Source organism: Strix uralensis, chromosome 3 (assembly GCF_047716275.1).
Source record: "Strix uralensis isolate ZFMK-TIS-50842 chromosome 3, bStrUra1, whole genome shotgun sequence".
NCBI lineage: Eukaryota > Metazoa > Chordata > Aves > Strigiformes > Strigidae > Strix > Strix uralensis.
The window spans coordinates 66,747,959-66,762,139 of NC_133974.1; the positions used below are offsets into that span (position 1 = coordinate 66,747,959).

At 43.0% G+C, this 14,181-nt stretch overlaps 1 protein-coding gene across 1 annotated transcript in view; it reads right to left on the minus strand.

The window, feature by feature from the left end:
• Positions 1-14,181, minus strand: part of TXLNB (taxilin beta) — a 44,903-nt gene that overhangs the window by 10,504 nt on the left and 20,218 nt on the right. Inside the window, exons 6-9 of the mRNA XM_074862688.1 lie at positions 13,377-13,496; positions 8,049-8,123; positions 2,318-2,410; positions 1,097-1,192 (exon numbers count right to left, since the gene is read on the minus strand). Coding sequence (XP_074718789.1) covers positions 1,097-1,192; positions 2,318-2,410; positions 8,049-8,123; positions 13,377-13,496 — 384 coding nt within the window. The remainder of the gene's footprint in view (positions 1-1,096; positions 1,193-2,317; positions 2,411-8,048; positions 8,124-13,376; positions 13,497-14,181) is intronic.

The window sequence follows — 14,181 nt, forward strand, 5'->3', positions numbered from 1 at the left end:
AGACAAAGGTGCAGACTGTGTTTAGGTGCATGCAATTCATTGGTGGAACTGGCAATTATGAAACAATTTGAGATCTAGGCAGCCCTCACAGGACTCTGCCAGGTAGCTGGCTTTCCCCAACCGCTCTACAGTAACTACGGTCTTTTGTACTGAAGCTTCAAGAGGTAATTCACCCCTGTTACTGCAGTGTATTAGCATTCTCCATACAGATTCAGATCAATTTCACTCAAAAGTATTTGCAGGAATACCTGTTGATGATCTGTAGAGATGGAAAAACATAGTGGATATCCATATAGATATCCATATAGATGAGCATCCAAAAGCCTACCTGGATTTCTGGCGGGTGTGGGTGTGAATGTGTGGGAAAACAAGCTGTATTATATTTTTTGTTTATTTTGCTTCTAGGTTCTGTGAGAGCAGCCTTAACTGGAACATTTTTTTGCTTCTACACCCAGTGAGGAAACACGAGATACAGAAGCCCGTAGAAATAGCAATAGCACAGAGCTACAAAGCTAACCAAAAAGGCCTGGTTCAGTGTAAGTTTGGGGTGAAACTTCAGGCAGCCTCTTATCTTATTTGAACAAGTTCCCATGTGCTTATGAATTTCCTTTGCAATGCCCCTGTGACAGTATGTTTAAAACTATGGTGAGCTACAGTACTTGGTTTTGGCTCTTAGAGTTTGCCTACACAGGAAGTTAACAAAAAACATGAATTTAAAGTTCATTAGCTAGAGCACATTAATTCCCTGGGTGGATGCTCTTATGCAGAAAGAAAGTAGCGTGAAGTGAACTAATGCCAATTTGCTTCTATGTGAGAGCATTAACAATCATACATTTTTAGAGCACTTAAAATTCACAGTTACATAATTCAGTTTCTTGTGGACGTCATGAATGTCTCTGCACAATTTAAGAGCCCTAGCAGCTGAGATTGTCTTTTTCTTTAAAGACATCTAATTAGCAAGGTAGCTTGAAAAAAGGACCCTTAGATTCAAGAACGAATTTTTCATTGACTTCTAGTGATTTTAGGTTGTCTCGTCTCCTAGCTAAAGCTTTATGTGGGGAAAGAGGTGCATCCTGAGAAGAAAAAGACTGCTCACCTCTTCAATCATGTCCAGTAACGCTCTGTTACAGTTCTCAAACCTGGATTTCCATGTAGCAGTATCCTTTTCCAACTTCTTCATTTTCTTTGTCATCTGCAGAAGCAGGAGGAAAAGCTGAATCACAACAGAAATTCCATGCTGCCGATGAAATTAGCACAACCCTTTTATTCAGGCCTTTGGCTGTACTCATAACTCTGCTACCAGCAGCTGTAGTGGCTGTGCTAAGTAATAATTTATGTTAAGGTATGGATTTAGTTTTAAGTAGCTGCCATATAACTTTCAGCCTCCAGTCTGTAGTCCTAAAGTAGGACCAGTTGATTATGTGGTTAAAAGCATAGCCAACTCCCAGAGTACAAACCGTCACAAAACCAGAAGGCAAAGAAAAGGTGGAATTATTCTGTTTGTCTCTTTATCAGACCACAGTGCTAGATTCCTGGGAAGTTAAAGAAGGGGTTGTATCTTCTGAGCCAGCACTGCCAAGGAAGTTCCCTCTGGATTAGTGACCTCTATACTGCCTCCAAAACACGGCACTAGCTAAATAGCAACATCTTTCCCTTTGGTTTTCTGTAGACTGAACTCTCTGTGAAGACCATTAGAGGTTGTCTGGATTAGGGCATCAGGATTTTGGGCCCTGGTGGCACAGCAGAATGCTGTTTATTATGAAAGTGGGTACGACACGTGGGTGTGTTTGGTTTTTTTGACTCCCGTTCATTACAGGAAATAAGTATACCAGCTGCAAGGAAACAGTCACTTGGGCTTAATAGTGGGAAGGTGTTGGTGGGCTTCAGCTCTGCCTATACGCTCCAGTGGGAAGACATGTAGACTGTGTCAACCTCTCTGCACCAGTGTCAGTCACTCAGGAGGCTCTGGACACTCCTGGAGACATGGGCTGACCAGCGCAGCACCAGACTCCCCCTTTGGTGTCTCTGGAGGGTCTGTACCCAACCACCACATTAGGTTTTAGGTAAAATGTTTATTCTTCCAGGCAATTTCAGTTTTAGCTGGAAAGGAAAGTGAAATATTCAGCTTGCAGTGCTGAGGTCTAAGCTGCTGTCAGTCATGTCTGAGTGTGCCCCAGATCTTATTTGGATGTTGATGAGATTGTTCTCCAAAATATGCAGAAACAGTTCCATACCAGATAAAATTATTGTGGTGAGAAATACCAAAATCTAAAAGGAAAGTCTCAAGCACAGAGTTCAGGTATGAGCTGCTACTCACTTTCTCCATCTCCTGTTTGAATGTGGCAAACACTTCATTGCTTTTGGTCAATGTTTTCTGAAATTCTTCAAACCTTTCAGAGTAGAGAGTGATCTGCATTAACAGAGAAAAAAACCCACAGTAATTTCAGAGTCTCCAGGATGGTGAACTTCTACTTTGGTAGAAGATAATAAGTATTGTGTTTGGACATGGAAATTAGCTTCTGTTTGGAGACCATGAAGCACAGACATTAGGGAACTGAAACTCTCTGCATCTTTTTAAGGTAGCAAACTATTATGATTCTTCTGTTGCAGAAAGGTAAACTGAGGAAGAATAAAAAGACCCAGGCCAGTGATTTTAAAAAGACCTGGGAATTATGCGTGCCCTATACTCCTGAATGTTGCAGCTATGGTGTCTCTACATAGGGTGTCCAGAAGCAAAAGAATTCCCTAGAAGTGGAGACTTCTGAAAACATTTCCCTTGGTAACTCTTTGAAGACTTCAGGAGGACAGCATTAAAGTCTACAAAGTTTTCCAATCCCTGCCTTTCCTCACAAGACCTGTATACTTCTTTTCTGTGTACAGCTGTGGCTCACATCTACAGGAAAGGACTCCTAGGATGACCTATGGAATGGAAAATGATAATGTGATCCCTGGGCCACCCCCATGGGCAGGGACTAACCTGAGCTGGTCTGATCACTGATGCTGTGCAGGACCAGGCAGTGGGATTAACTCAAGGTGAGAGCCAACGTGGTCAGAGCTGTGCCTGAGCTCTAAGCCTTGCTTCACCATGCAGACATCACCAAACTTCAACTTTAACCTGAGGACATAAGCTCTGGCAGGCTTTAGTGGAGGAGCTCAGTACAGCCTGGCTGCCTAGATGTTTACCTGCCTTCCTGATTACCCAACGAGCCAGGCTTGGAGCTGGGTGCTGCCCTGGCTATGCTGCTTCTGATGTCCAAGCAAGCTGGGTGAGAGGCATCTCCACATCATGCTGCAGTCACAGTTTCTCCTCTTCCATCTTTCCAATCCCCATGTGGTGGCTCGGACTGTGGTCAGGAGCTGCACCAGGCAGCACTTGTGTTTCACTGGACTCCACCGTTGAAGAAGAGTGTCACTGCTCTCTTTCTATGTGATCTGGCACGTAGGGTAGCCCCACCACTGAGCAAAGCCCACCCTTTGTTTCACACTGCCATGATCCTGTACTGGATTCCTTCAAGCTGTGTCCCTGCAGCATGGCTTGAGTGAGCTGAGAGGGCACCTTGTCAGCTCTGTTTTGTAGCCTGCCTGTGAACTGCAGCTGTGGGCAAGGCCGGCAAAGGCAGAGAAAATAATCTCCAGCCAGCCTCTTTTGCCAGTTTCACTTTGCTTCATGAAGCAGAGCAGAAGAAAGATCTGTTGCAATGTGCCAGTGTTTAAGACTATTAGGGTTCCATATTTTGCTATCAGTTTATACCTGGTAGCCACTTGAAAGTTCATCTGTGGATGTATTTTGTCAGTAATTCATATTTTTATATCTAAATTCTGTGGATGTTTTGGGGAAAAAAGTGTTCTAAAGATCTGAGGTTAGTTTTTCTGTAAGATTTTCTTGTTTTCTGCTTTTTTTCTGTTTTTTTTTTTTTTTTTTTTTTTGTTTCTTTGTTGTTTTTGTTTTTTTTTTTTTTCTGGGTGGGAAAAGCACTTTCAAAGCTCCAAAATCATGCAGGATGCTATGGAGATAAAGCACAGTTATCTGCTCTTTGGAAAAGAAGACCAACTCCAACTCATCCCCTTTGTTCTGGTGCCAGAGCACTCCCAGCAGTGTTTAGGTGATTGGACATTTCATCTGTCCAGCCTGACAGCTCTTGTTAGAAAAAGAGTGATTGGTGATGAGCCTCTTTAACCAAGTAATAAGCGATAGGACAAGAGGTAACGGCCTCAAGTTGCACCAGGGAAGGTTTAGACTAATTATTAGGAAGTATTTCTTTACAGAACAGGTTGTTAGGCATTGGAATGGGCTGCCCAGGGAGGTGGTGGAGTCCCCATCCCTGGAGGTGTTCAAGAGGTGGGTTGACATGGCGCTTGGGGATATGGTGTAGTTGGGATCTGTCAGTGTTAGGTTAACGGTTGGACTAGGTGATCTTCAAGGTCCTTTCCAACCTAGATGATTCTGCGCAGCGGCTGAGGCTGGGTGGGTGCAGAGCAGTGGGAGGTTCAAGAGCAGCCTGCAGTATCCAGGCATCTGGCTGGAGGCTAACTGCCCTCTCCGCACCCGCACGGAGCTGACTAAATGTTTAGTTGGGAGCTTTTATTTTGTGTGGTGCCAGTCAACACACACCCTCCCCCGATACTGCTCTTCAGTTACCAAGGAACAGAAGATTTAGAAAATGTTGCTAATAGTGAGGTGGGTTTAATTCTGATTTTGAAATCAGATATGGTTATATTATGTTTCATGTTCATTCTGACTAGTTGTTATGATGCCCCTTGTCATGGCCATAACTGCAGTGTACTGTGGATATGCCCAAACTAAGTTTAAACTAGGTAGTTAGGGTCTTGGCGGCTGTGAATATGGCACTGGCCACAGCCCTTCCCTGCCAAGCTGGGTGAGGGCATGGGAGGTTAATCCACGCAGAGCTCTGTGGTGCCAATGTCAGAGCTAGCTGTTGTGAAGCTTGCATGTCTGTATTTATACTACGCTGTAGCCAGAACTGTGACCTATGCACAAACAGAAAGTCAGAGGGATTTGTTTTAGCAGTCCAAGTGCCACAGCATAAGCGGGACACTGATACCAAGTGAGACACTTGGGATAGACGTCATGGCTCTAAGGAGAAACGCTTGAGCATCCCAAAGCCAAGTGAGGGAGCAGGGGTGGGAGCCAGCAAACCAGGGCTCCTAGCTCAGAGCTGTTGTCTTAAAAAAAACTCACCTCAATTCTCTATCTCTGCTTTTCCCTTCCAACATTTGCCTATTGTTTAATTAGATTAAAAACCTTCCAGGTTTGAACAGGGCAAGCTCAGATCTCAGCTGGGGCCCTAGGCAGTACCATAGCACCAAGAATAGCTTCTGCAATTTAAATTTGAATAATAAATTAATGTTGTCATAGTGGCTGGTAACAGGCTGTGAGAGCTGTCTCTCACTAGGAGCATGCACCCATGTTCCTCAGTTAGGGAGACAAGGACCCCCTCACTGCTGCCCACTGCCCATCCAGCCCCTCTGACAGTGAGGGCAGGGAGAGTGGAGGCAGAGCTGCTGCCAAGTGAGAACGTGAAAGTGCAAGGCTTTGGGAAGCAGGGGCATCTCAGCATCGCCATACTGTGAGTGAGGGTGTTACAGCGAGGACGTCCCTTTGTACCTGTCACGTTCTTCTCAGTTGCCATAGCCCAGTGGTTGCACTACACCACGTAACAAAAATTAAAGGCCTCAGCTGACTTTTATCTTCTCACTTTGTTTCAAAGCATGAAGCTAAAAAAGTCTGCCTAAGCAACATGCCTGGGGAGGCCTGCAGCATCCTGGGAAGCAGAACCACTGTTTGGGTGTATTCCTTCAGCTGGTGCCAGATCCCTGTCACCATCTGGAGGGTGAGATTTGGCCATCTCAGGCACATTGTGCTGCCCAGAGACAGGCTGGCATGGAGCTGATGTCCCCTCATTCTTTACAGCTCAAGGAAGCGGTGAGCGTTCATCACCTCCTTTAAAATGGAGTGGTATCTCACTCACTATAGCAGGCGGTGAGGGCTGTGCTATGGCTTCTCCTTATCTCGTTGACCAATGTCTTCTCATAATTTCCATGCAGTTGTTCCTCTGTTAATATCTATTTGTTGTTTTGTGCTGTTTGCATCAAGGAGCTCTTTATGCTTTTTCTGTTCTGCGCTAGCCCAATGCCTTGCATGACAGCACCTGGTCCATGAGGGAGGCCCTTCAGTGCTACCATACTGGAAATAATAATAATGTTATTATTCCCAGTAATTCTGAATGGAGGCTGCTGTGTAAGTGACAGAGCTCTCACACTTGAGTAGAACACCTAACTTCATGTTTCATTTCAGCAAGTGAATCACTTAATTTTTGTCTACACAAGTCTGAAAGGGGCACATGTATTATCAATGCCTTTGCAGGCTTGTTTGACTGGAATTTTCTAAAAACAATTTTACTGTTTCAGACGTATGCTTAATATATTCTAGCTTTTATCAATACCTTCAGTTTCATTAAACGGGCTACAGAGGTCTGCCTGCATACAAAGCTCATTCTGGCTGAACATAAAAGTTTAATTAAAACCACTCTGAGAAAATTGGAAGCAGGTTTGCAGTTGGGACAGACTCAGCTGGAGGCCTTTGAGGTTTGGTTGCAGAACCTGTCAAACTGGTGTCAGCAGCAGTTTATGTGATATTCTTTGGTGCGCTTATCTTAGCCTTTGAAAAAACACTTAAAGGACCAAACCCCTTTTAGCAGGTTTCCAGGTTATCAGTTTAATGCTAGCCTTTCTTGAGTGCTCAACAGGTAGGAATTAGACCATCTACAAGAGCAGAGCTGGAACAACTTACCAGTACAATTAACTGTGATCAAGGGCTAAGAGGTGGCTTCCTGGTGGGTGAGGAGATGGGCAGCTGCAGAGGGGCTGAAGGACTGACACCAAATCCCCCACCACACTCCCTGATAAGCTCTGCTTGTGGGGACCTTTCTCACGGGCAGGTCAAAGAAGATAAATCTACATGACTGTTTCTGTAAGTCTAGGAAAATCTACCAATGCTGTCTCTTTTTGATGTGGAAGTCCAGCATGTCATCTTGTGTTCTCACTGATATTCAAGGGCAATTATTACATTGCTCTCAAAGTGTAGTATATACTGCCTGTTTCTTGGTTTTACTGCCTTTCACTCCAGCCTGACTCTTAGTGTAATTTTATTTTATTGAATGTTTCAAATTCCAACTAAACACTGAAATCCTAGAGGCCCCTTTGTATAATCTCTTAGTAGGCAGAATTCCTGCTAAAGTTAATGAAAACACTACCTTCGCACCCCACTCCAGAAAAGCACATGAGCACATCAGCTCCAGTTTGGTAAACATGTTTCATGATATGTATGTACTCCAGTGTTTTGCTGTATTAGAAACCTGCCTGAAGGGTAGTTATAGTGAATAATCAAGCCAAAGCACACACATTGTTGTGTGGTTGAGTACTGTAAACACTCATAAATCACAGCACCATAGAATGGTTTGGGTCAGAAGGAACCTTTAAAGATCATTTAGTCCAACGCCCCTGCCATGGGCAGGGACACCTTCCACTAGACCAGGCTGCTCAAAGCCCCGAACAACCTGGCCTGGAACACTTCCAGGGAGGGGGCATCCACAGCTTCTCTGGGCAACCTATTCCAACGCCCCACCACCCTCACGGTAAAGAATTTCTTCCTTACATCTAATCTAAATCTACTCTCTTCTAATTTAAAACCGTTACCCCTCGTCCTATCACTACATGCCCTAGTAAAAAAATCTGTCTCCATCTTTATTATAAGCACCCTTTAAATACTGAAAGGCTGCAATAAGGTCTCCCCAAGCCTTCTCTTCTCCAGACTAAACAACCTACATGCCACAGTATGATTTGCAGTATGGGCATTACCTTACAGTTGGCTTGAAAATAACCTGTTTCCTTTGCAATAGTCTATGTGATGTAGAATGAGGCTAGAAGGAATACATAGGAAATAGTTTGGATACTTTACCTGGAACATGCCTCACAGGTTAAAAACTGGGAAACAAAGGCACACCATGCAATCACCTCTCCTACTTCACCTGTGCCTGCAGGACAGTCTCTTGCTCTTTTAACATTTTGGCCTGGAGCTTCCATTCTGCAGCTTGATTCAGGAGCTGTGTTTTGGGCAACAGAGAGAAAATTGTTAGGTCTCTAGTTTATCAGTTGGAAATCCTCGTCCTCCAGCTACCTATGCTTCTGCCACTGATAAGGAGTGATCTAATTTTCAGAGGAATGTAGTTAGAGGAGTTAGGCAAGACAGAGTATTTAGTGCTATCCTGAGATGTGGGACAAGGCATTTGGTTTCCAAAGGCATATCTGAATAGGATTTCAAAACCTACTTGGAATGAAGTGTACAGTGGACTCTAAAAAGTGTGTATTTAACCATATCTTCACCAGACTTCTAGAAAGTGAATATGATACTTTCTGGCACATTCATTTCAGCACAGCTCTGGCCAAATTCCTGCTCTCCAGTGAATGGCAAACTCCCTTTTGCATTAATGATCAGAACTTAGCATACATGTACCGTCACAGTCAGATGTGCCTCAAAAAATCTTCGAGCTTTCAGAAAGGGAATTCATACTAAATGTCATACATTTACTGGTGCCTGTTATCTTTGGGCTCCATTTGCATTGACATGCCATCAGCAGAGAATCCCAGCTCAGGGTGATAAATGTCTCACTTAAATCAAGGAGGCAGCCCAGGAAGAGCTTGACTGCAGTTTCATCCCTGGCTGCTCCTGGTAAAGTGTGATTCCCTGCTACAAGGTATTTGGCAAAATGACATTCTGATGCACAGGCTGCAGATGGGAGGGTCGGTCGAGGGTGAATGAATTGTAGGAATGAGGTGTACAAGACTTTTTCAGGCTGCAGTTCTGAGTCAGCACTTCCAAAGTGTGCAGTAATACTCTAGCAATTGGTTTAATCTGAAAGCAGGAAACATTTACTGAAGTGTTAAAGAAATGTGCTTATTGCCTACCAGACATTTATAAAGCGTTTTACTGGTTAGGCCAAATGTATTTTAGAAAAAAAATGCTAATGATAGCTTGAGAAATGAGATATAAACAAGTTAGTTTACCACAGGACTTTCTTCTGTTGGATTAAATTGTACTGTTTAAAATAGCACAGTTGGGGCCTGAAAAGATGTTTAAAATGAAAGTGCTATGTAAGTCAACAGATCCTATTCTCATATTGGAAGTGAAAGGTGAGTAGAGCCACATGCAGCAAATGTATCTGACCCCTAATAAAAATTTTTATTCTAACCATTTTTTTGGAAATAACACATGTAAACTACTTGAATACCACCTGGCGAAAGAGCTGAGGATGTACTCTACAAATGCTGACTGAACAACATGATGAATTCTTTCCCTGTCTAGCTATTTGTGGCACAAAGACTGTATGAATTAAACTTGGGGCTTATATATATATATAAGCTCTAGAAAAATCTTTCTTCCATCAATTTGGCCTTTTTATATGGATCCACTGAATATTCGCCATCTACAATTTCCTAGACAAGAATGTTTTACAGCTCAAGTATGCATTCTATGAAGAAATACCACGTTCTGTTTATTTTATACCTGCCTCTTAATATTTATTTTGAGAATTTAATTTGATGATTGGTTCAATGGAGATAAGTCAAATTCTTGAGTTTAGATCTTGTTGACTAAAATTTCAAATAGGTTGTGTCATAGCAAGTAAAAAGAGATGGTATGAGTAAGCCTAGGATAAATGAGCCTCAGTTCATGCATTTGTCTTCTTGGAAGAGGGTATGTTTTACACACATGAAAATAATTTTTTTAAAGTTTGGATGAAATCTGGATTTCTAAGTTTCACGTTTCTTTGATATATACTTGTTTGAGTTTTGGGTTTGGGTTTTTTTTAGGAATTACAGGGTGTCTGGTTTGAATGATCTAATGAAAAGTGCTTTGAAAACTTTCAGAGCTACCCAGTCTCTAGGCCAGTCATTATTTCCAAGAACTGGGCTTTTATCTGCATTGCTTCAATCTCAGCTAGGGTTACCTTCATACCCAGTGTGCCTGGGATAATGAAAGGTCCCACCTTCCACGCCATGTGTTCTGCCACAACGCGAGAGATGGACAGAGAAGGCAAAGAAAAGTTGTTTCTTTTGCTTGTTAATGAAATCCTTCTTCTCTCCTATTGACCCACATAGCTTCTGCAGCCAGTCAAAATCCAAGAGTTAATAAACTCTTCTGTAATGGAAGCAAGCCAGACAGAGGTTTGCTCAAATTAGCACGCACTCTTATGCAGCCTGAGGTCACCTGCAAACACCAAGCTGGGAGAAAATGAATCAAGAGAACTAATGTATTTATTAATAGGCTATGAAGTGGTAACAAGGAAGCTGAAGTATAAAGAAATGAATAAATATTGCATATGGTGTTTACAAAGCAGCACTTCAGTGAAATGTGGTGATGTTATACTATATTATTAGAGCTGTGATAGTGCTGGAGGCCCAGACAGTCACATCATTCTCAGGACTAAAAAAAGCCAGTCTCCAAGAACATACATTCCAATTTAATGACATGGATCTAGGGACTGGCTTAACGAAAATTAAGATTCCCTTTTTGCTGCCAGACTCTGCAAATTCCAATTGTGTAGAAATCTGATCAATACCTTCCAGTCATATACTTGAAAGCCACAGAGGCTTTAAACTGCAATTAATTGCACATCAGAGTTTGTATTACAAATGTTAAAAATGTATGCTATAGTGAGGAAGTCCACATAACATTGATTATGGGTTGATAGCAAAATTGCATCCTTAGGTAAAGTTGACCCTTTGGGAAGGCCACACAGTATAAACCATTGCTCCTTATACAGGGAATCACATTCTTAGCTGGATGTGTAGGTGAATTGTGTGAGCAATGAGATAACCTGCCTATTGAGATGTGATGTACAGAGGCTGCAGGATGGGACATCTCTCCTTGTCTGAGGTAAAGAAGTTTTCTATAGGGGCAAAGATTTCTACATGGAAGAACTGCCTAGGAAGACATCAAAGTGAGCCTTTAAGGAGTAATCAAACAGATAAAAGAATACAAAAATTTTCATTTAAGGACATTTGCAAAAACCTGAAGCAAAAGTCAGGCACAGGGAAGTAATAAATGGTATGGAAAGGTTCTGAAAGCTGTTCCCTCAAATGAAAGGATGTTGAAATGCAGTAAGGCTCTGAGCTGGAGAGAGATACAACTAAATTAGAAGACTCCATCAAAAACACCTTGATTTCATACATATATACATTACTCCCACAGACACTAGCACAATAGCTGGGTGGGCGGGACTAAGAGCTCAGCAATAGGATCGAGGTGGGAGACAAGTGTAGGCTAGCTCTCTGGGTGCTGGGCTACCTGTGATGAATCATGACATGCTAATTGTGCCTTGACTCATTGCATGGCTTTTGGCCAGTCACTTCAGTTCTTCAGCTAAATCTACCTTGCTCTGAGGTGATACAGCCATACATCGCCAGCCTACCTCAAACGCAGGGTTTTTAAGCATGAGTTTGGACAGTGTGAAAAATATTCTTTGTACATGGTGCATATCATTATACACCCACTGCTTAAAGGCTTTGTAGCTTTTTTCCGAACCTGTTATTTCATAGGTGCTAATCATACACACAGCAAAGCCACAAAGAAAATCTCCCACTCCCAAATGTAGATGGTGATGACTTTCACTGCTTTAAAAGAAATTAAAGTATCAAAACTGTGTATATCAGTTCTGGATAAAATACACAAAGAAGGTTTGGCTAGAAACAGGGCCGGTTATAGGCTACAGGTAGCCCCAAAACTCATATTGTGTGAGGCACAGCAAGAAAGGTCATTGATAGAAGGCTGTATGTGTCAGTTTTCCACAGAGATAATGCCCTGTCTTTTCCATCTTCTGTTTTTTTTCCCAGTATCTGAAATCTGGTACGCAGTAGCAGAACTCCCAGTGACAGCAGTAAAGTAAGCCCAAATTTGCTTTATCATTGTAAGGGATTTCTTGGAAATGTTTCCTTGGGTTTGAATCTGACAAGAATCAATGGTCATGAATAAAATTTTGGGATTTGGCTTTACATAGGCCTCACAGTGACAGGGAATAACTCAGCTGGGACACAAATTGTCATGCAGTGACATGCAGATGTGCACACGGAGAAGCTCCAGCTCGTCTTCCTCCTCAGTCTTTAACTAGGAGTAAAGCCGAGCAGGAGTGGGTATCCCAGCTGCAAGATCAGTGCAGAGACAGAGGATAAGTGCTTTTATAGGCAATTTTTGGTAAGAGGTGTTTTCTGTGTTTCCCTTGTGCTCTAGCTACAAGGCTTAGACCCCCACATTTTCATCCATATTTTATGATACCTTGTCCATGCTTGTGCTAATTAATCTGTTTCCAGATATGGGGAGGGGATAACTATCCTCTCTTTAGAGCGCTCTCATGCTGCTCCTGAGTTAGCTGAAGGACTGGTGAAAACTAAAGCTCTCTTCCAGCCGATGAGAGCTCGTTGCTCCCCCTGAGTAGTCTCAGCTGCTGCCACCACCCAGGAGAGGGACTAGGTGTCAGTGTGGAACTCTGATCCTTTGTAGGTGTGAGGATTGCTGTGAAAATACCAGGCAGTCTGAGAAAATTAATTTTGGTCTGATTGAGTCGCAAGATGTGTGAGACCAGAGAGGAGTGCTCTCCTCCTGTCCCAGCTGTGCCTTCAGGGAATATCCCACCTGGAGCTGCTCCTCCCTGTCCCCCTCCTAGAGATGTCCCCTCTGCCAGGTAGGGAGGAATGGCAGACGGGGCTGTTAAATGAACCCAGACCCTTCCTGCCCGAAAGAGGCACTGACAGACCAACGTGGGGAAGGGGAACCTCTGCAAAAGAGAAGGGGAGGCTCTGTCACAGCAAGCAGCTCCTGTAGCCTCTTCTGCTGGCAAAACGGGACCCACAGAGGACATCTGGGGAGGCTCAGAGCCTGGGAGGATACCAGCCTTCAGCCATCTCACTTTAAACTCATGTTTTTGTTCTCCTCTCTGATTGTTTAAATGTGCTCATTTATCATGTGGGGAGATGGAGTATCAAATATCAGAGCTGTTTGAAAACTAATGGCATCACCTGACTCAACGTCACGATGAATCAACTGTATAGTAACGGTGAGTTAGCTAGAGCAGTCTGTGCTCTAACTTACTGCTCTGCAGTTTGCTTCAAAAACTGTAAATGCCAATGAAAGCAGCCTTTCAGGGGCTGTTTCTTTACATCGAGCATTGACAGTAACAATAAAAACATCTCTGCTAATATATCCCAGCTTGGACCTGAAGGACCAATATATTAGTGAAATAGCATGCAGGGCTCATTTTGGCCTAAAGTCAGATAAAAGACAGACAGATTAGAAGGATAGGTACGTATTCCTTTTCTTTCTGATGTCGCTCCTCGGCTTCCTTCATCATTTCCTGAGACTGCTCCAACTTGGCATCCACCAGTTTCTGTTGAAGTTCTCTGTGCTTAAATATTTTATCAAGGTGCTGCAAGAAAATAAATTCCGCTGAATGTGCAAGTTCAATTATGTACACAGATCTTCATGCTCATGCATGTACAGGTATCTACTGGAACATTCATGAAACAAAAATATTGCAAAACAGGAAGACTCCCAATCTATTGCAATTACTGAAAAACTACAGCACTGATAAGAAGAAACTGTGCCATAATTTGCATGGAAAGGGAAACCTGTTTACATTATCTATTTTGATTTATTGTAGGAAAAAAAAGAAAAAGCCTTAGCGTCTTTGCCAGTTCTATGGTCTACATATGAAGTCAACAGTATAATCCAATATAAGTGAACATCAAATAACCGCTCGTCAGTAACAAATATGCAGGGGAAACACTTCTTTTGAGCTGTTAAGTGTCCAGCAGATCTAAGCCACTGTGTGGATAAATGTGTAAAGACACATTTCACCTGCAGTGCTTGGGAGCTTGTGCACAGCTCATGCCATCCTTTCTGTGAACACAAGCCCTGTACATCCCCTTTGCTCTGGCCACACGTGTGCAACGTGGGCTTGGAGGGCCTGGGTGAAGGTACATGAGTGGGGATGTGGAGGAGGTCAGACCATATGAACCAGAGGCCTCCCCTGGCCTGTAAAAATGTCTGGCTCCATGGTGACCTTCAGGAGGTGACTGTTGCTGATAGCCCTCTTCAGTCTTGCTTCATTT